This window comes from Drosophila montana, unplaced genomic scaffold (assembly GCF_035044405.1).
Source record: "Drosophila montana isolate Dmon_TW-CO22-7 unplaced genomic scaffold, ASM3504440v1 contig_2178_1, whole genome shotgun sequence".
NCBI lineage: Eukaryota > Metazoa > Arthropoda > Insecta > Diptera > Drosophilidae > Drosophila > Drosophila montana.
The window spans coordinates 1,764,774-1,787,760 of record NW_026997075.1 but is presented as its reverse complement, the minus strand read 5'-3'; the positions used below and the strand labels follow the sequence as shown (position 1 = coordinate 1,787,760).

The following is a 22,987-nucleotide window of genomic DNA, read 5'->3' as shown; positions in this document are numbered from 1 at the left end:
GGCCAAATTGCCCTCCATTGTCTTGGAGACTTGGAACTCGGGGTTGGGTTCATTGTTTCTGCCAATGCATTAGAAACGCCCAAACGGCAAAAGTGCGAGTCATCATTTGACACTATTCGGTATTGTCATGCTCGCTTTTAGGAGTTAATAAATGATTCGAATCGAACAATGTGACCCACTTATTAGCTACTTGTCGTCGACAGAGAAAGAGAGATAGATCGACTCGACAATTAATATTGATCCAATATATATATGTACATATACCCTTTATGGAATCGAAGACGTCTACGACTGTGCCTCACATAACAAGGGTATAGCATCTGAAATTCAACGGAATTTCAATAAAATCCGATTATAAATGACAAATTCGATTTATTGAATCAATTGTCGTGCGCTTTCTTGTCCCTATGAGCCCAATGACCCGACACATCGTTTCGGTACCTTTTAATAGCCTTCCAAGAAACAAAGATACTTAGAAAACCGCAAATGCTCTGCTGACCCTATTGGCCACACATCTTCGGTTAGATTGCAACAACATGGTGGCTCTTGTTGTTGACCTTCTGGCCATGTAGCGCCATCTAAAATGGGGCTTATAGCTGGACTTTAAGTGAGTCTGAGGGCACGTCTAAAGCGCTTCCATCATTCATAGCTAATTATGTGCCAAAAGCTCATCCAGTGCACAACCACATTTCACAATTGATAGTTCTGTGTGTGTGTGTGTGTGTGTGTTTCCCATTGTGGTTGTAGTTGCTGTTGTTGTTGTTGACTTTGTTGTTGTGTCGAGGCTTTCGCAATTAGGGACAGCCGGACAAGAGCCAGGGCCAGGACCTGGTCCAGTACCAGCGCACCGAACAAAGGGTCAGACAAAGCGTACGCCCGGCGGCTGGGTAGATTTTAATTTAAATGCATGCTGCCATTTTTATACTCTTCTAGAGGGTATTTTAATTTTGTCATCAAATGTGTAACACACAGACGAAGACATCTCCGATTATATAAAGTATAAATATATTCTTGGTCAATATCAACTGCTCGTCCCACTGCTTAGGCAGTATTTGTCGGACCTCTTCCTTTCATATGAGCCAATTCTTATCAACTTTAGACTACTCTGTCAAATTGCTATCTAGAAAAAATGGTCGTTAAGTGAGTTTTTGAGTTGCAAAATTGTTTGATTTTCAAGATATTTTCACTATATCCTACGCATATCTGCCAGCTCGTAGGCCATAATTCTACAAGGGTATTGTATGTTCGGCGTGGCGAAGATAGGAATTTCTCTTGTTTTTTATATATTTACTTTTTTTTCAGGGCTTTGCCATTTGTCTGCGGTTTGTCTGAGCGTTTTTGGGTTTTAGGGGTTTTCGGGCTTTATGTTTAATTGCAAGGGAAATTTGCCATTTGCCGTCTTTTGGCATCCGTTTTTATTTAGTTTCTGTTAACGTTCGCTCGTTTTGTAATTTTGTAATTTGCGTTAATAGCCCAGAGCAGAGATATGAAACCTATTAACACAAATGAAAGACAGTTGAAACTTTCATTAGGCTTCAGATCACAGATATGAATTAAACAAAGCAACAGCTCTAACTAAATTATCTCAATAATAACCCTTAAGGCTGTCATAAGCCGTTGGTTTCAGCCTTCAAAAATTGTTGAATATATTCCTATTAAATATAAATGAGCATCTTTAAAAAGAGTTTCAGGGTATACGACATTATTGTCGAATATAATCGATATTTATCGATAGTATTATCTCTAGATCACAAAATTACGTAAATATAGTCAAAAATTCAGGGAAATTATTGTTTTAAAACTTCTAATTTTTAACCATTTTTAAAACTTAAGAAACAGAGCAGTTCCCATTGTCGTCAAAAAGTTCCACCTGCCGCTGTGGAAAATCATCCTATCGGATTCAAACTACTTTTGAAATATCTTTGGAGACGTGTATCACACTCTTCGAAAAGTCCACCTGGGTAGAATGTGGAGTTCACAGGTAACAGCTTTCGAAAAGAATTCGATTAACTAAAGAACTCTTATGCAAGCGTTTTTCACCCATTTTCCCCACGTGCGGGTGGAACTTAGTAAAATTACCTGTTATAAAAGAATTAGTACGTTTTTCAACGACTTTTGAGGATCAACCCACAGGAATTTGATAACAATCTTATTTTTTGTATCATGCACTCGACTATTTTAAATAAAATGGATTTTCTCATGCCATCAAAAAAAAATGCGTTCAACTTCAAACTCATGTTTAAATATATATGTAAAATATAATTGGAGATGTGGGGCTCATAACCGCTAGTTAAACAATAAAATAAACACTTTTCACTTAAATCACAAAAAGTTTTGTTAACAACGGTGGGTGAGCGATATAAGAACTCTCTATATATAATAACAAGCTCAAGCTGAACTCAAAATTGGGTACAGGCGAGTTTTAAACTGAGCCCAATAAACATTAGCCTAGGGCCGTAATTCCATTTAATGAAAAGCTCAAATTCCATATACGCCTTAAAGCTGATAATATTACCGTTGTTGTTGGCTATGTGTGTGTGTGTGTATGTGTGTGTGTGTGAGTATCTGTTTGTTAGGCGCATAAATTCTATTGAAAATTAATTAGACAGCGTTGGCCGCACAGCTAGAGACCAAAAACAATACTCAAAAACCTAATTGACTTTGATTATGTACGTTTATCGATACTTGGACGCTGTTATGGGCTTAGTCGCATGCTTACACACACACACACACACACACTCACGCTAACACACACACACACGCACACATTCACTCACACACTGACGCATGCATGCCAAAGCCACACATAGTATTAAATTGGCATTAGGCGGCGGCAAACAACAATTTCTATGGGTCCAGCTTTGGCCACGACTTACTTGTAGGCTCTGGGTTTTGGCTGGGGTGGGTTGGAGGGGGTTGGTGTGGGTTTTTCTGGCTGTGTGCCCCTTTTTGGTAGCGGCTGTGGCAGCATAACACATTGTCGCCTTGACTTTTATTTATTTTGTTAGACGCATTTTGAAAAGCCAATAAGCAGCATCTGATTGATTATCTGTTGGCCCCATATTAATGCTGTTGTTGTTGCTGTTGTTGTTGTTGCTGTCGATGCTGCTGTTGTTTACTTTAATGTGAAACTTTGCCTCGCACACACTTTTTACTGTGTGCGTATCTTGTTGTTGTGTTGCTGTACGATGGCGTCAATCAATTTGGAGTAAAATAAATGAGGCATGTGCAGCATATTTGTTGCCTACTTTTTGGGGCTGCTGCTGCTGCTGCCGCTGTTGCGTTAAAAGGCTTAAAATTTATCATTTGCTTTTGCTGTTGTTTTCGACTGCTGCTTCCTCAACCTCGTCGTTTTATATAATATATTCATTTTTTCTGGGAAACTGCAGCCATTATAAATAGCTCATGTCTAACGAAAGCCTGAGTGCGGTTAGCCTTGCCACAGGACCCATCGGGGTCGCATGCCACAGCCAGAGCTGCCAGCCTAAGTTGAGTGGCAGTTGAGTGGAGATCTCAGCGGCAACGGCAGCTGCTGCAAAAGTGTGGCAACTGCACTTTGGTGGTTTTTTTCATCACAATCTAAGGACACTTTCTTGGTACGCACTGCCACTTACACACACGCACACCCACACACACGCACGTGCGCACACACACACAAATACCAAAGGCTAAAAGCCAACGAAATCTCATGACTTTGATGAGAACTTTCAAGTGCAGCCAGCACCCATCTCCCAACGCTCACCGACCACCGCCCATCGACCCGCCCATCGACCCGCCCATGGCAAGCCACACCCACCGGCTGCCCGGACCGCCCGGCAAGCAACACTTCAGCAGAAAGTGCATTAAATCTGAATGAGAAAACGACGCAGCCTTTTCCCATTTTCGTTGCATTTTTTGTGTGTGCTGCAGTTTTGTTTTATGGCCCCTTTCTTGCCGCCTCCTCGCTTTCCGTTTCCCTTCACATTTCACTTCAGCTTGTCATAGTTGTCGCACGCATTTTGTATAGCAGTAGGCAACATTGCTAAGCCACCACGTGGTCGTGGTCGTGGTCGTGGCCGTGGCCGTGCCCCCAGAAAACAGTTAAATCAGTGGCAAACGTGAAGCGTTTTATGCAAATGAAAACCTACTTGAATTTTGGCTCACAAACTACTGTTCTTAAAAACTTTCACTTTATAATATAAATTGACGATGTTGCCCTATGAATAGATATAAGGAATATGATGAGTTTTTGCCCGTCATTAATCAAAAATTCTAAAGTGCTTGCAATATTCTTGTCTTCTGCTTTGTAAAACAAGCTTTGCTGTCAGTTTGTGGTAAAATCCTAGGGTTACATTATTTATTTATTTTATTTTTAAACGGTCGACAAAACGAGTGTCAACCTAAACACTAAATACACTAAAATATAAAAATTAAGAGCTTAAGGCTCTATGAGAATATAAAAATTTCCAATAACATCACCAACATCATATGTCCGAACAGCTGTGCCACTTTTCCCACATCATTTTAGAGCAAAAAAGGAAGTTGTTAGTTGAGAAAAAGTATTCTTAACTAAAACTTTAAAGTAAATTATTTATTAAAAGTGTATAAAATTATAATCAAAATGAACAAGTCTTACCTATAGATAGTATATCATTTTGGCACTGGAGCTTATACAATTAAGTCAAATTAAAGTCAAAAATTTACTGAGATTAAATAATCAATTGAATTAAAAATTAAAATTTACAAATGTCTTTAAAGATTGTAAACTGTTTTTTAACCGAAGCAATTTGAAGCTAGCTTTGGTTAAAGCAGAACCAAAAGCCATATTTTTTTTAAAAAAAAAATAGGTTTTGACTTTATAAAAAAAAAATTCAAGGAGACGTAGGCTCAGCACCTAAATAACTTGAGCCATTGCATAGAATCACTTTTTTGTTAGAGATTAAATTTAATGGGGAGCTTGTATATGGAAATATATATGAAATGTAAAAACAAAACCCGGCAGCTGGTATTCAAAGTTAGAATGGTTTTATGAAAATGACAAACCAAAGATTGATCCAGGTTCATGAGCCAAACCTAAGGCTGGCTGCTGTTTCGAACCGTTAACTATATATCTCTATATATAATACTTTTTGTCCTGACTGACTGACTGAGTGATTGATGATTAACGCGCAGCCCAAAACGTAAATATTAGGAAACTGAAATTTGTGGTTACCTTAAGGGGTTTCGGAAAATTCAACCCGCATGTGAACATTTTTATGAAACTTATTGTTTACTATCCGATTGGCCTTTAACTCATTTTCAAAGATCTTTGTTCAAATTCATTTGCGGGGTGTTTCATATTTTTTGAAAATGGCATTCCTCCTTGCTGGGGGAAAAGATAGAGTTCAAAGATTTGGTGGGTGACGTTTTGCGCTCATATTCATTTCTAAGGATCTATATGACAAATCATTTAAAAAGTGTTTCACATTTTTGGAAATCAAAGATTCCTCGGTGGAAAGTGCGATTCAAAGATTTAATTGGTGTAGCTGTAAGTTTTGTCCGATTTGCATCAAAGTTATTTTCAAAGCCTTACATAAGAACTTAATGAAGACTTGTTTCAGCGATATGGGAAATTTCATATGAATTTGGCTAAAAATAGTGTTGTCAGATTTAGATGCCAAATTGATCTAGAGGTTAAACCATAAAAGCTAAACCTTATGAAAATCGGTTTAGTTTTGACCGAGTTATGGGATTGGGAAATTTCGACTTATGTCTCTGTAGGATATATTTGAGGGTACCATTTTCACATGAATTTTGAATGAAAATAATGTTGTCAGATTTAGATGCCAAATTGATCTAGAGGTCAAGCCACGAACAAAGAGCCTAACCTTATGAAAATCGGTTGAGTTTTAACCGAGTTATGGGGTTGGGAAATTTTGACCGATGTCTATATTTGATATTTGAGGGTACCATTATCACATATATTTTTGACCAAGAATAATGATGCCAGATTTAGATGCCAAATTGATCTAGAGGTCAAACCATGAACAAAAAGCCAAACCTAATTTCGACTAAAAAATGTGGCCAGATTTAGATGCCAAATTGATCTAGAGGTCAAGCCACGAAGCCATATATAAGATAATAGCACCTTCACTACTCAGCTTTATTGCCAGTTGCGTAGTTCGCTTTTCAGTTAGGTAATATATTACTTACCCTGCGCATCGGCGCTCATTGAATTGAAGGCGATGATGTCATCAGAGCAGCAGACTCTGAGTGGGTTATCAAGGGGGGCATTTAGCGTCAGCGCTGCCGGTTTCAAAAGGCACAGCGCTTGCCTCATTATCATCGATCGCATCGGCAAATGGTGTTGCGCAGTTCACACGCTATTTTCATGGGCAACGTACGTGCAATGTGCAAGCTGCAGTCGCTGTTGCTGCCAATCCTCGCCAGCATTGTGGCGGGCAATGCCAGCCAGAGGCTGCCCGGCTACTTGGTGCGCCACATGAACGCCAGCGCCGATGCGTGCGTGGATTTCTATGAGCATGCCTGCGGTGGCTGGGCCCAGGCGCATGTCGCTGACGCTTACAGCAGTCAGTTGGAGCAACTGGATTATGTGTACCATGAGCGGCTGGCAGCATTGCTGGAGCAGCCGCCATCCCCTGGCCAGCCGCGCTTTGTCCAGCTGCTGCGCGATAGCTATGCAGCCTGTCGAGCCCTCAACGAACGCTACGATGTGGGGCGATTTGTGCGCTGGCTGCGCGAATTTAGCCACGTCGATATGGAGACCGAGGAGAATGACTGGAGACCACTGCTGCGCTTAATAAAGAGCTATGGGCTCCCCTCACTGTGGCAGTACGAAACTGAGCGGAAATCACTGTCGAAATCTCTGAAGCTTACGGATGCGGAGCTGTGGCTGCTGCAGCTGCAACCGCCATGGCCAGTTCTAGCGGTTGAGTTTCTGGATGACTTTCAGCCGTTGAATCGCACGCGCTTCAGACAACTTTATCACGCTCTACAGCCGCTGGGCGTGGCACAGGGCAAGCTCTGGCTGCAGGTCAAACGGCTGGAGAATCAGCTATTGTTATGTGGCCTTAGAAAATTGTTTAAGGAGGTCCGCGAAAGGGAGCACGACGAGGAGCTTGGGGAGATGCCGTTCCCTACTTACTGGTTGCAGCTACTGGAAGTGCCAGAACTATTGACTACAATTGAGTTGCAGTCCCACGTGCGCTGTGCGTCCGTTATGCTGGCCGCGGAGCCGGCACCGCTCATCGCTCGCTATCTGCAGCTGCGGCTTATGCACAAATTGGACATGTTGCCGGCATCGACATTTGGGCGGCAAGAGTGCGCCGCGCAGTCGCGCCAGCTGCTGACGCATGCTGCCGTTTGGCTGCTGGAGCAGCAGCAGCCGCCGGAGCAGCGACAACTCACAAATGCCACAATGCATGAGCTGTTCGAGCAGCTGCGCCAGCGATTTGAGCTGCGGCTGTTGGACAATCGCAATCAGTTTAGGCCCGCCACACAGCGCTTTCTGCTCGAGAAGCTGAAACGCATGCGGCTACGTGTCGGCGTGCTGCCTTTGGGCAGTGCGGAGCAGCAGCAACAAACGCTTGAGGCGCACTACGCTCAGCTGCAGCTCAATGCCAGTGACTACTATGGCAATCTGTTGGCAATGCTGGGCCAGGCTGAGCGCTGGGCGGCGGCGACTGCAGCTGCTGACAGGGCGGAGCATGTGGAAACAGACAACGAACTATATTTACTGCAGTCTGATGGATTTGGCAGCTATGCCTCGCCGTTCTTTTTGCCTGATCGTAATATGGTAATCCTACCGCAATCGCTGCTGGGTGCTAATCTGTACCGACCACATCAGGCGGAGCTGTACACGCATAGCGCACTGGGCTTTCTGCTCGCACACGAGCTATCGCATGGCTTTGCGCCCACCGATGTGTTTTACAATTGGCGTGGCAGGAAGGCAACAGGACTGCAAAAAATTCGCCTGCTCATCAATCGGCGATTTAGCAGTAACAGGCGTTGTCTGTTTCGTCGTCACGACCAAATGGCCGATGAGAAATTTGCCGATGTGAATGGGTTGGGCTTGGCCTATGACAGCTTTTTTAGGGCCACCAGCTCAAATGCAACGGCTGACAACGACACTCCATCCGAAGGGGGGCACACAGTGCAGCAGCATTTCTTTTTAAACTTTGCCCAGTTCTTCTGCCAGGACGATCCGGATCTGGAGGATAGCAGCCTCCATGGCGGTAGCCGGCAGCGGGTCAACGATGCCGTCGCCAGCTCCAAGCCCTTTGCATGTGCCTTCGGCTGTGAGTGGACACAGACACGAAGCCCCTGTCAATTGTACTAGCTGATGAAGGCTCTAAGCAGATGCTGCTAATCGAACAGAAAAATGCAAACGCATAAATAGAGGTATATTGAGTATAAATATGATCAAAACTTCAAGCTGCGTCGCGAAAACTTTAGAAACTAGCGACATTCGATGTGGCATTTGGGAGACAAATTTTCATTCTCCTTTCTAATAACTCCGCTTAGCTTGGAACCCAGGCAAAAATAAAAAATATATTATTTTGTATATCCTTATATATTACGATAGAATCTCTGTTGCTATGAAAAGTTTATTTATTGTATTCTAAATTGCGTTTTTATTACAAGATGTGTGTAACTCAATTGGCTTTGCAACTGCGCCGGTTCACTTTTAAGGTGAATCACCCTTCTATGCGATTTTCATGAAGTCAAGTTGGTAACATGCTGATATGCCTTTGACTTTCTAGCACGTTCTCCTACTTTTACTCTCCCTCTCAATCGCTCTTTTTCGCTATTCTCATTCGCTTTCTCACAGTCTCTGACTCACTCGCCTCCGCTATCGCTATTAGATGCGGTTGTTTTGTTGTTTATTTTGTAAGTGATTTATGTAAAAATATATATATACTAGACTATTTGCTATAATGACCTGCGTCATTAAGTTCTCGTTAGCTAATTAATTTTGTATTATTTATTACAAATCAATATTTAATTTAATTTATATTAATTTAAATAAGGAATAAGTTATAAATTGACAAATTGAAGAAGCAATCTGGAAATTGTGCGCTCGAGTGTTAAGACGAGATATTTGGCTGGGTTAACTTTAAAATGACGACAAAATACTTTAGCACCTCTGGCCGGATATTCTCTGAAATCAGAATTGATAATAAAACAAGATTTAATAAAGTAACACGTAAAAGTTATTTCCATTCAGACAGAAAACTTGAAGTTTTGGTTTATTTATATTTCTTTTTGTTATTCAACTGAATTACATCCATTTAAAACATTTAAACTTGAAATTTGTATTATTTTTGTTTTTTCTCTCTTAAATAAATACTTGTACACAGACATATCAACATTGATTCGGTTTATTACTTACATTTATATATGTATATGTATGTACTTGTATATGTGCCTATAATTGCTTAGATCTAGGCAAAAAAAAAAAAAACATTACACAAAAAATCCTAAAACTGTTAAATATCATTGAATGTATTTTTTGTTTTTTTTTTTTTTTCAAATTTTCAAGTACTTATATATGTATATATATATATATATATTTTTGGATATAGTTATTTTACTTGCAAACACCAAAGATTGAAACTTATTGTTGCTACTTTGTCAACTTGAAATTCGTTTTATTGATTTTACTTATTGAAAATATTTGCTGTCATTTAAATCCGTAAGCTTTGGGGCTCAAAAGGTTTACAAATTTAAATGAGTTTCATATATTTTCGTTCGGTGTCTGTTGTTTAGCTTAAGATTAGTTTTCACTTACACAAAATCAGCTTATTGTTAAAGTTTAATTCTTTATTTTTTTTTTTTGTTTTTGTTATTGTTTACAATAACTTTTACGAATGCCGCACAAAAATCACACAAAAATAAACTTTTTGGATTAGCATCTTTTGTATTTATTTATGTAAATACTTTTTAGGTCAGTTTCTGTTTTATTTCTTTTTATTTCCATTTTATTTTATTTTTTGAATACATACTACACTATTCCATGCGGTTCCTGTAATTATTTTTGTATTCAATTAAATTTAATTTATACATTTATTATATCTTTTAGTTTCAAATAGAATTTCAAAATTGTTTTGATAAGGTATAGATATATTCGTACATAACTAATTGTTGTATATGGTTATCAGAGCTTGCTTAAACATTTCTTTTATTCTTACGCCATTTAATAAGAAGTATATTATATAATTTATTCAAGTTAGCTATCACTTCAAGTTTGCCAATTCTTTAAACATTTAATTCACTTTTCTCTCTTTTTTAATTGTAAACCAATCAAGTTTCACTCCATAAACTTGAAGTTCCAGTAGACTGGAATGCTAATTTCAAATGTTCTCTAGTGATGCATTATACATATTTAATATTTGGTAATACATATTTTATAGTTTGGTACACATTCATAAATACACATATTTAAATAGGTATTTAACATTTTAATCAGTGAACTTGAACAAACATTGAACATCTAAAATCTGCATGGTTTTCAGATTAATTATTTAGTTATTTTATTTTTGGTTAGTATATGAATACCGTAAGTTTGATAATCTGGGATCAAAGATTAACATTAGTGTATATAGCATTTGGATATCAAATCGTATTTGCCATCACACGTACACACACAGACATAAAGGTGTTGGCCAAGAAAATATTCTAATTGGCAAAAGGGTTAAGATCGAAATCGAACTTCATAGCTATTCAATTTTTGTCGTACTCAATGGAACATTTAATTAGTTGGTTTGAAACCAGAGAATTCGCACATATTTCTTACATAGTCAACAAATGATCTTTACCATCTTTACCTGCGCCCACAGAGCCAAAATGATGTTGGCAAACCTTAGACATTGCGCTCCTCGGCTATGATGTCCATGTTGCTGGTCCGACGATGATGATGATGATGATGATGGTGATGATGCAACTGCAGATGTTGACGCTGCGGCGCTTTGCCCTGTGCATCCGACGTGGTCACGGCGGAGCCCTCGGCAACGGCGGTGCATACGGCGGTGCCGCGACGCTGGTCGCTGCTGCCGCGCCGCGGCACCAACATCACCAATTACTAGAGGATAGTCTCGTTGGTGTTGGTGCAGGTGCGGGGGCCATTCACAATCGAGTATTTGGACGAGCTCTCCTTTTTACCAGCGACACGCCCCATAAATATCTCCCTGAATGTCTCGCGAAACTGTCGCGACATGCCGCAATATATGCCAAAGTTAATCGGATAGCTGAGCACCAAAAAGAAATTGGTCAGCATTATAAATATGTTGGCAATGCCATAGTCCAGGAATTCAATGATCAGCGAGCTAACAATGTGCATGGCGGTAACGACGGCAATGGGTATTTCAGCAATCAAAAAGACCGAGACGACAACAATCAGCATCAAGGTGGTGCAATTTGAATCCCGCAGCCTCTTGCACTCCTTCTTGCGGTTCTCGCGGAACAGCAGCTTGCGCCGCTCCTGCGCCTGCCTCAAGGCAGCGAACAGCAGAATGTTGAGCGTAACCAGAATAATGCACGGCAGCAGATTGACAAATAGTACTCGGAATAGATAGTAGCTGGTGTAATATAAATCGACGCCCACGTACTCATGCACCCACAGCGATGTCTCCAGATGGCAAACCTCTGTCTCGTTGCCGTTCCACTCGATATCCATGGGCATATAGGTGCGATCGAAAAAGCGCGGCAGCTGGTGCAAAAACGCCAGCAGGGCTATGTAGAAGGTGCAACGCCTTACTCGCGGCATGGTGCACCAGGTACGCGCCATCGGAGCATGACAGACGTAAATGTACCTGCAATTAAAAAGTTTACAATGTCATTGAATGTCCCTTGTCTGTGTAGGTTTCTAGATTTTCGTTAAATTCATTCGAGCTCAATATAAAAATGCTTTATCGAACGAAGATAACCATAAGTGTTAAAGAACTTGCTGTTGTGCATATTTTAAAAATGTATGCTATATTTTATATATTAAATCTGTGGCTAAATCTTTAATGTGCATTGCTGTGCGTCTCATGTTGGAGCTTTCTGGCGGCCATTAGAGCGTCTGGCAATGGATTTTATTCATGAAATGTTAGCCGAGTTAAGGCATAAAAGCGCCAACGTTGCCTTTGCGCATTTGCCTAATATAATGTTATAGCCTCTGGCTGGCCATGGAATAACACAATTTTGCTGGTCTCAATTTATGATAGCAATGTGTTGACAATGTCGTCACCTGTCGCTAGCCAGCGATTGCCAGATGCACCAGGACCACACGCAATCAAAGCTCAATCTGAAGAAAAGCTAATCAACTTGGCGCTTAATAATTTCATAATTTTTGTAATTTGAGTAATTTGTGTGGAAAGTGCTCGGTGTCAACTTGCAGCAAATTGGGTCCCTGGCCCAAGCAGGCCCAAGCAGGCCAGGATATTGGACGGTGTTGCCGCGCATGTTTTGGAATTTGTGGAAACTTTTGGCCGCGACTTTTGCGCCGCCTTATAGTTTGCACTTGAAGGCAACTCCCTAATTCCCACCCAAATACCCTAGCCAAAGTTGTGGTCCACAAAGTATGTCTGCGCTAAGCTCCCGCAGCTTTGCTAGACTCTTCGCTTGGTCGTCTTAATGCTGTGCCCTGCTTAATTTATGCGCATAATTATCGGCACGCCCACAGTTGAAACCGTGTCCTGGCCTAGCTTGGCCTGGCCTGGCCTGTCTCGTCCTGGTCGCGCCGGCACTTCAAAATGGTTCTCAATCAATCTTTCATTGAACCTTTGTCAAGCGGGGATTTCATTAAAGTTGAAAGCAATCGTAAACAAAGGACAAAGCGATTGCCAGTCGTTTAGCCCTAAATGGAATTGATATTAATAATTGAATGAATAACATTTATGAGGCTGCCCCGAGTCTGTGTTCTGCTTGTTTCTGATCCTGTCCACTTGCAATTTGCTTGATTTGCCATAAAAGGCAACCAGCATTCATCAGCGATGCGGCATAATAAATCAAGAAATTATACGCAATTCACCCAACCAAATAATTAGCACGAGTAATTAGCATAACCCTTCAAAACGGCTGAGCACAAATATATTTTAAATTCGCCAAAGGTTTTCAAAAATATCCTTTCGCACAATTTGCCTGCTTGCTATTTATTTATAGTCATTCAATTATTCAGCTAATTCATTACGCTCATTTGGTAATTGGGCAACAGTTGGCGCAACCGTTGATTCAGCTTATGGATGCTACTTAAAAGTACTCATTCACATACTCAGTCGGCATGACTAATTAGTAAATTACACTTGAAAACTGGTTATAATCCAGTTTATTGGCTTTGTGAATCGAGCACCTCCACAGCTACTACTGCCGCTCTATCAGAGATTCATTAATTACTTATTAATTGTACCCTTGTAGGGGGTACTATAATATTCTCATGAAATGCGTAACGCATAGAAGCAGATACCATTTAACTTAGATATATTCTTGATAAATGTCAATAGTCGAGTCGCCGAAGCTGAATCTGTCAGTCTGTTTCTAAGTAAACTATCTATCTATCTATCTATCTATCTAGTTGCTATCGTCATGCCAGTAAACACAGATCCGATTTTCAATTGTAGACAATAAATATGTCGACACAGTCTGGATCGTAGAATTATATAGGAATTATTGCTTTATAGGAATTATTGTTGCTATAGGAAGTATCAGTCGAAAATGAAGTTCAAGCATGGAAAATGTGTGTCAATTGCTTCAAGATATTTCGATCTTCGCTATATTCAAAACTGATCGAAAACAAACAATTTGTCTAGCAGGGTATTTATATTTCGGCAAGACGCGAATAGCTGATCTCTCTTGCTTAATACATTAACGTATTTTATTCACACACACTGTCACACACCCTTACACGGCCGCAAACACAGTTTGCACAAAGTGCTGCAGCTTGTAACAGCGTCCAACTTTGACGTACGATTCTTTTACTTCTGTTTGCCATGAAATCACTTGAAATACAATAAGTTGACAAGGACGCAGCAGGAGGACAACAGCAACAACGACAACAAAAACAGCAACTACAACAACAACAACAACAACACCAACACCAACAATAAAGGCAATAATAACAATAAACGTTGACTGTTTTATCGCGCTATTTGTCCTCTGGCAATTTTCAACGCATTTTAGAAAATGTGAGCAAAGGGATGTCTGCTGAATGTGTCCCATGCCACCACAACATATTATTTAGCTATTTGTAGCACACACACACTCAAACATACACACTCACACACACACACTGCAAGCCAGCGACCACTTGAAGCGGTCCAAGTCGCATAATGGCACAAATATTTATGACTATTTTCATAGAAATTTTTTTCGGCTCAGAGCCTGTTTTTTTTTTGTCTTTGAAATTTGTTGTTGTTGTTTTTTTCTTTCTTTTTCTTTTATTTGCAAGCTATAAAATTTATGATCCCACACATGAGTTAATAGAACAATGCGCCGGCTTTCAAGTGGTCCTTGCCCCATGCTTCATACCACTTGAAAATTTTTAGATGTGAATTTTTATACACATTTGCCACTCACAGAAGCAGTCACAAAGGGCAGGGGTGGGCGGAGGGCGCAGACACCGACACATTCACGATTTATGTTGCCAATTTTATACATATTAGTTTATTGTTTTTCATTTTGTTTTTGTTTTCCTTGTTGCGTTTTCTTTTGCTTTTCATGTACATATATATATATATATACATATATATGTATACATATATACATTTATGTACACATAAAACATTTACAGCATTGACCCACTCTGAGCGGTCCTTAATGTTGCTGGGCTTATTTATTGCTTTATAGAAAAACAATTTGAATTTAAGGACTGCGGCCAATTGACATTTTGTTGCAAAAAACTCATTCTCAGTGGGTGCGCGATTCCGCCAAGGGACTTTTTTTTGTCGATTTAGTCAAAGAGTGTATTTAGATTTTATTATTAGATATTTGCTCATTAATTAAATTAAATTCTCGGCATATATTTAAACACAAATAGCCACGACTAGAAAATATTCAATTTGAATACTCTTATGCCGCAAAAGTCAAGTATTTTCGGCATAGTGCATCGTCAATGAGCGTTGCTTTTTGAGCCACATGAAACAAAGACATGCTTAAAAATATATACTTTCGTAGGGGTATGCATGTCATTCTGAAGAAATTCGTACTTTGCACGTGGACAACAGCATATTTTGTCTTTCATTTGTTTGAGTGGGCCGCAAAGAGAAAATACAACACGAGATTTGTAAAACAAATGCGATTGATTGAGCGCATACACGCACACACTGCTGCACACACATGTGTGTATGTGCCATGTTCATGGCCATTGCCACGCACATTACTCATACGCGGCGTTAACTGGACGAAAAACAGGTCCTGGCTGAAGCTTCACTTTTTGTTTGTGCGCACAATTTGTGTGGCAAAGGCAGCTGTGAGTGTATTGACAACACGACAACGCAGTCGACTGAGCCACAGCTGATTTATTATGCCATTGACACGTCAAGAGCTCTCGCTGTCAGTCAGCCAAGTCCGAGTAGGGGTATGCGTATGCGTCCCAGTCAGGCACAGAGTCAGCTTCAGAGTCAGAGTCAAAGTCAAAGTCTAAGCCAGATGATGACTGATATTTAAACATGTGAGCTAAAGCATTTATTTTATATTTACCTTTGCACGGCTAGCGCCAGAGTCAGCCACACGGAGATGGTGTGGCACATGGCGGGCATAATCTGTAAATAGATAGAAGACCATAAGTCGTAGAATAATCACGTTAAATATAAGTCCATATGTGAATATGTTATTGCGTTTGTGTTTGTCCGATTTGGCAAATCCTTTAATTGCGCCGACTGACGGACTCGAAGACATAAATGTATCGTTAACTTCTAACAATATTTTCACTAGGATAGCCGTGTAGATGGATTATCGCATAGAAGGAGACATCTCCGAGCCCAAAGAGTATATATATTCTTAATCTGCATCAAGAGTTTATACAATCAAGTCACTCAGCTCGTGTATTTGTTACATGAAGTCGGCCTGATCGAACCACTTTATTTTACAGCTGACTTAGGGATGATCGGTCATGTTTAAAGTCTGTGAAACCTTATTTACTCGGTCTACTATATAATATGTCACCAATGCAGCAATCAGTAGGAAATAAAGCTTTAATATAAACAAATCTAATCCACATATCCGAAAGGGTATTTCTCAATGAGCTCAAGACTTAAACCCCTAGAGTGTTGCCAACTTGTGCATAGTTAAGTCCATTTTATGAATCTGTTGTGTGGAACATTTTAAAATTTGCAAAATGCGAAAGTCGTCTGCCATGCGGAATTTATGCATTATGTGCTATAATACGTAAGGGACTGCAGCAGTAACCCGCAACAGCATTCAGCTCCAGTCTACCGCAATCCCATGTGCCTTTCGTAGAAGTTCAGCTCACAAAATGCTGCTGTTATTCAATCCACTTGCAGCTTACATGCTGTGGCACACGTTGCGCCCACACAGTGCAATGCCAACTACATTTGTGCAGCTAACTGTGGACTAATCCGATTTATGGGAATTTATCTGACAGCTCTGACAAGAGGCACAGCTGCAATTACAAGAAGCACCCAACCTAGTGTCAGACTAGGGGCTTAGATAGTTGTTTCATAACTGTTGTTGTTATTGTCGTTGTTAATGATGTTGCTGTTGTTGTTGTTGTTGTTGCTGATAATGCTGATGTTATTATTCCGGCTAAGAGTGCTAGCAAGTTTCCTTGTTAAACAGGAGGAGCACCACTCCAGACACTGCACGGCTGACACATTAACATGGCCATTAAACGCGCCGCCCGAGACTTTCAAGACTTGCGAGAGGCATATAAATTTCAAGGGAAATGTAACGAAATCTTCAACTTCAGTTGCAATGGTCGCCTGGCGGTTATTACAGCCCTTTGTATGTGAGTTGAATTTTATGGCCGTCATACGCAGATAGCCAGAGACACATTTAGAGACTCCATCCGAATACTTAACTCAACCTACTCCGGCACGGCAGGGCCCATTCCCTTGTTGCAATACGGGGCACAGCGTGGAATTTAGCTGGTACAAATCCCTTGGGAGCCCGGTCACAGCACGTAGCGGCAACAATAACAGCAACATCAAAGCCAACAACAACGGCGACAACAATGGGGCACATTTTATCAGCTCGACACTACTCCATTGAAGTGAGTAAACAGTTTTGCTTTATGCCACCATCTTTAGCCATCTCCCAGCCCTAGCCCCAGCCGCAGCCTCGAGCCGCGACACACCTCTTCTCTGTTGCTGCTGCTCTAAACGAGTGCCATAAATTGAAAATGTTGATTAATCAAGGCAAACGTGCGACAACGGACAGCGACTTCGTGCCCCGGCTGGTGTAGGGGAGGAAGAGATAATGTAAAAAGCGCACGATTGAATAAGTAAGTGTGAGCAATGTGAACGAATGAAGAAACGAATGATTGAATGAATGAATGAGTGAATGAATGTGTTGAATATGTTGTACGAGTGGGCAATTCGGGTGCCTGCTAGCTACCCCCTATTTGGCACTCAGTTTTTGTGGCAGTCGGCAACTTGAAACTGTCGCAACTAGACACAACTTGCGCTTCCATCAACGTTTTGCCTTTCATTATGCTGACAGAAATGACACACAAAGTGCAAACGTAACGTAGCAGTAAGCGCGATAACGATAACGATAACGATACGGCCAAGGGTAGAAGCTACAATAACTGTGCCTCAGGACCCAGTATGCTTACGCGTCATACATCATCAGCAGCAGCAGCATCAGCAGCGGCAGCGGCAGCGGCAGAGACAAAGGATGCCAACTTGCAGCCAAGCATTTTATTTAGGTCAATGAGCGCCTACAATATGCCCTCCGCCAACCCCTCTCTATCTCACCCAACGTATCCACCTTGCCCCACATACAGCTAAATTTGAGTCCTAGAGCAAACAATAAACACTCAACTCCAATGCCAAGCAGGAACCCTCTTGAACTTGCCCAAGCAATTAAAAGATGCTGCTTCTGCTTTTGTTTCTGCTGCTGCTTCTTTTGCACTTAATAACACTACACTATCCGCGTATTCCCTTTTTTGTAGTGCAGTGTCGTGTTGTGGTTGTGGTTGCGGTTCAGTTTGCATTATTTTGTTGTTTACCTCATTGAAAATGCTGTAGGCCAGGCACATGGAGACCGGATGCATGGGCTTATAATGATTGCCAAATGTATACATATACCAGAGGCCGGGCGCGGGGAATACAACCGTCAGCAGATCGCATATGGCCATGCCTGGAAAGAGAGAGAGAGAGAGAGAGAGAAAGAGAAAGAACGAGTGTTAGAGAAACAACAAACAATGTGACAAATTGGATTAGACTGGGGATTGATGGCGATGACCAACTCATTGTAGGGCTTAAAAACAAATTTGGTTTTTGCTAATTTGGCCCCTTTACCAAGGCCCGATTTTAGTTAAGCCAGCAACTTGAAACACTGCAAAAAAGCATTTGGTTTAATTTTTAATTATTTTAATTATATATAGGCGAGAGGTATAAGCGAAGTGTGCAAATAAAACTAACCTATAAAATTCAAACTTAACTGTAGTTTCCAACACTTAAAAGGCTTTTGCTAATTTGACCCCTTTACCAAGGCCCGATTTTAGCTAAGCCTGCAACTTGAAACACTTCAAAAAGGCATTTGGTTTAATTTATAATTATTTTTATTATATATAGGCGAGAGGTATAAACTATTATCATAAGCTTAGTGTGCAAATAAAACTAACCTATTAAATTCAAACTTAACTGTAGTTGCCAACTTTTAAAAGGCTTTTGCTAATTTGACCCTTTTTCCAAGGCCAAATTTCGGGTTAGCCAACAATTTGGACCACTTTAAAAAGACATTAGGCCTTAGAATATAATACCTATGCACATATACATTTACTAATTTAATAATTCTTTTACTATACGTGAGTTAAAGCTTTTTTTATTAAATAGAACTAAAGCACATTGAATTTCGTTTTGCAACACTTCACCTATAAAACTCAAACTTTACTGCAGTTGGCAACGCTTAAAAGACAACTGTCAAACTTATCGCGCACTGAATGGACTGCAAAGTAAGTTTTTAATGCCATGTTTTGACAGTTGCTCGAAGAAAGTCAGTCTGAAAATAAAAATGGCTGACAAAACAAATGTTAAGCGATAAACAAAACAGCAAAATGAAGGGACAATTTTTGCATGTTCTTGGCAACTTTAGCATAATCTTTCGCATACCAGATTTTGTTGTCTTTTGCTCATGATAGTAGTAGAATCACACTGACAATAGTTGACAGTCATCTGTCTGCTTGTTAAATCTGGCCAATGAATAAAGCTGTTTGGCAACAACGAATATTGCTTCAAAGTTGCAGTTCTTGCTAAATAAGTTGTTTACATTACGGGTGCGAATATCGCCCTGCTACCTCATTTGATTTATCGACTATTCTCTTGCCAACTACCGCGAGTTCTGTCCTGAACATGGGAAAACGGCTTCGAATGAAATATTTTTCCATGCCAGTAAAGCGAGAGAGACGAGCGGCTGGCCAAGTTGAATCCTTGATTCAATAATGGAATAGCCAACTAACTTGTTCCCACTTGTTGCAGCTGAGTGTTTTAAAAGAGTCAATTAAATAAATAGATACTTTAATTAGTTGCAGCCACTCTGGCAGCAGCAACAGCAGCAACAGCAGCAGCAGCAGCAGCAGCAGTGGTGGCAGTGGCAACAAGAGCTAATCAACTTTGTGTTTTTATTTATATTACATTCTACTTGGTTGCTGCATTAAAGTTCAAGTTCATCATACGCCCCGTGTGACGAGACGAGAAGCAGAACGGCACAACGACAAAGTCGGTTACCACTTGAACTAGCGGGTGCCTGAGTGTCTCTCACTATTCTGCTGGGTAACCGCTGTCCCGACCTTTGCCCCGTGGGGGTTTCGTGTTCAGTTTCAGTCAACTGTGCTTGTTGTTGTTGCTTGCTTAAGTCAAAGTTCATTTCATGTTCGGACTGCTGTCATTTATTGTCGCTTAGCTCGCCTCGTCCTTGTCCCCATTGCTGGCAGCCAAATGCGATTAGCCGTCTCCTGCAGAGGACACCATACCAGCACCGCCCCCTTCGACACGCATTGAATGAGATTAACCCATTGACAAGCAGCGTGGCGTGGCGTGGCATGCCACAGTTGTCAGTTGTCCGTTATGAAATGCTTGCTGAAAATTGCCTCAAACTGTCATCTCGTGGCTTATGAGCGACACTTTGTAGCTAACATTGTCTTACGCTCAGCTCCCATATTTCTACTTGAAAACTTCTTGGGCTAAAATAATCTGTGGCTACAAATTGCATTGACAGGCCCCTTGCCGGAAATCGGAATCGCTTGCGAGGCCTATCTGTTGTGCACTTTAGTTAGGCTTGCCCCAAGACGCAATCCTCTGGCTGATAGGCGCCTCTAAGCCACTTACAGCCAGTACAAAGTCCCAACCCAGTGCCGTCGTCAGCGACTTTTCATAAATCAGTGGCAAATGCCGCAGAGCACAAAGCTCCCCTCTCCCCAGCCGCCTAGTCAGTCAGCCATTAGCATTACACACGCTATTAGAATATCTCAGCATTACTTGGAGTTGCCGCGCGCGGAACGCGTGGCACAAACCAGTGTAATATAGAGTCAGGAAGGGGGGAGGCGTGGCAGTGGGCTTGTGTTGGGGCAAAACCTGGCACGCACATTGCCAGCTATTTTGAAATCTCGCAAAACTTCTGCCTGATTTAACATTGTGACGCATTAAATGGATCTGCGCGTGTTCCATGACAGAGAAGGGGGATTGGGATGGAGAGGGAGGGCTGGGCACTCCACAGATGAAATGACATGGAATAAAAAATAAGTAATAATCATAAAATTGTTTGGGGAAAAAGGGCTGGCTGTGTGGGCTGAGCTTAAAGCGATTGCGATGCTTTGGGCCTCGCCCTTGAAAACAGCAGCGAGCGAATCGTTTGCAATCGAAATTTCGATTTTCGATACTTTGTTGCTAACTGAATCTCAAGAAACTTTTTAGTTGAGCAGCTCAAGTTGCGCAATCATCATCCGTAATCAAATACTTTAACAAAATTCTTTACGGAAGTATAACGAAATGCTGCTAGTGCTGTTGAACTTTCAAAAGTGCTGCAGCGATAACGGAAATCCAGTCTGCTGGGTGGAAATTACTTCGCGCTTTCTCAGCAAATTAAATAAAACGTATTTTTAAAAGAACGCCCTGCTATGCGATTCTCATGAATTAATATCTATCAGTATGTTTTCCCTTGATTATGAGTATTAGATTATCGTTCCCCCACTAAAGTATACTCTATATCCCTTTCTTTCTTGGTCTTTCTTTTCCTACCGTTGTCTTTGTGTATTCTTCTTCTTTTGCCTGTTCTTACTCTAACTATGTTTCTTATTATCTATTTTTTCAGTGATGTAAATATGAGAGTCTGTCTCCCTCCTCCTAATAGAAGACAATAAAATAATCGTATAAGTATGAATTTATGCCTTAAAGCCATTCAGACGAGGGCGTGGCAAATTCTAGTAAATTATTTTTGTTACTAAAGAAACATCTATTGAGCTTGATAAACTTGAACGCTGCAATAAAGTTTCACAATTTTATGTTAGTTCTTAGAGTTTACTGAGAAAGGATTGTCAGCACGTTCCGTGTTCCAAGCCCCGTATTCTTCTATGAGACAGATAAAATGTGCTTAGCACTCAAACTGCAATCCAGCAAAATTTAAGGTTATTGTGATATACTGTAATCTACAGCTGTACACTTAAGCCTTATGATATATATAATAAATTGCCAAGCTTGGCACTTACCCATTAGCACAAAGTTGGTGGGCGTTGCCATACTTTTCTTGCTGAGCACGAGCACAATCAGCGAATTGGATATTATGGTCATGAAGAGCAGGAAGGGCATGCAGTAGCCGTATAGCGGCAGAGCGTAGTCCAATGGTGAATCGCAGGTGAGATTCCAATAGCTCATATTACCATCCATCTGACGACACTCGCTGCTGCCCAGCTGCTGCTGATAGGAGGCATAGTCGAGGCTCTCATTCATACTGGTCGCATAGTCCACCAGCAGAAATTGTGTCTCATTCAGGCTGGCCTGGGAGGCGCGTGTCTCCAGCATTGACCCGACCAGGTCTGGCAAACGTTCTGCCACGGCGGCAACGGATGCTGTGGGTAATGGGCCAGATGCCTCCGACTGGGCGACGGCACGTGCACCGCTGGCCGCTGCGCTCCACTGATAGAGCACGTCCGTTGCGGATATATCGTACGAATAGACTGTATTATTATCCATGCTGGATGCTTCGGCTGCGGCTGTCGCTGCGGCGGTCAAGGTTGATATTTCCTCTAGTTCAATTAGAAGACTTTGATCGATGCTCCTGGCCATGTGTTGGGCTTCATGTCAAATGCAACCAGCTGCTGTCAATGGCTCGCGTTAAGAATTCTCTTGGCGTTTCTGCTTGAGAATTGAGCTGGCTGCCTACCCTTCGTTTACAGATTGTTCGGGTGCTCAACTTTTGGGTTTTTTACTGTAGTTGTTGTTGTTGTTGTCGTTGCTGCATTCATAGAATTTAGCAAAGCTGCTTTCATCTTTTTATGTTCGTTTTTTCCTTTCTTTTTTTCTGTTTTTTTTTTTTTTTTGTTAGTCTGCAAAGAAAGAAAGAAGTCAATTTTAGTTGGAAATACTTTTCACAAATAAAACTCGATGTCGAAAGTTTTACATGTACTTATGTATCTATATGTGTACTGTGTACTATTGCCTAACTGGCAACTCTGCTTCTTCTTATTTAATGACCCTTTCAAGCGCAAACTTTTCCCATCGAGGCCATAATAATGGGCTTTGTCGCAAATATGCCCTGCCAAGGCATTTGCCGGCAATACTCCTTTTTTGTAGCTCACTTTAATTGCTGATGTTTATGTTAAAATATTTTCGAAAAATTTGAGTTATTTGTATGG

At 41.0% G+C, this 22,987-nt stretch overlaps 2 protein-coding genes across 2 annotated transcripts; one reads left to right on the top strand and one right to left on the bottom strand.

The window, feature by feature from the left end:
- Window positions 1-6,304: 6,304 nt before the first annotated feature.
- Window positions 6,305-8,550, top strand: frma (fra mauro). The gene has a single exon (XM_064680976.1). The coding sequence runs from the start codon at window positions 6,320-6,322 to the stop codon at window positions 8,315-8,317; it is 1,998 nt and encodes a 665-aa protein (XP_064537046.1). The 5' UTR covers window positions 6,305-6,319; the 3' UTR covers window positions 8,318-8,550.
- A 2,508-nt stretch (window positions 8,551-11,058) lies between these two features.
- On the bottom strand, window positions 11,059-22,620 carry SPR (Sex peptide receptor). The gene is made up of 4 exons (XM_064680879.1): window positions 21,842-22,620; window positions 18,146-18,276; window positions 15,655-15,716; window positions 11,059-11,789 (listed from the first exon to the last, which is right to left on the bottom strand). The coding sequence occupies exons 1-4, from the start codon at window positions 22,416-22,418 to the stop codon at window positions 11,060-11,062; spliced, it is 1,500 nt and encodes a 499-aa protein (XP_064536949.1). The 5' UTR covers window positions 22,419-22,620; the 3' UTR covers window position 11,059.
- Between the last annotated feature and the right edge of the window lie 367 nt (window positions 22,621-22,987).

Excerpts from the sequence above, each read along its gene's own strand:
- frma (XM_064680976.1), top strand. The coding sequence starts at position 6,320 with ATGGTGTTGCGCAGTTCACACGCTATTTTCATGGGCAACGTACGTGCA.
- SPR (XM_064680879.1), bottom strand. The coding sequence starts at position 22,418 with ATGGCCAGGAGCATCGATCAAAGTCTTCTAATTGAACTAGAGGAAATA. Across the intron at positions 15,717-18,145 it reads CCTACAGCATTTTCAATGAG|ATTATGCCCGCCATGTGCCA; the intron begins GTAAACAACAAA and ends ATCTATTTACAG. Across the intron at positions 11,790-15,654 it reads CTGGCGCTAGCCGTGCAAAG|GTACATTTACGTCTGTCATG; the intron begins GTAAATATAAAA and ends TTTTAATTGCAG.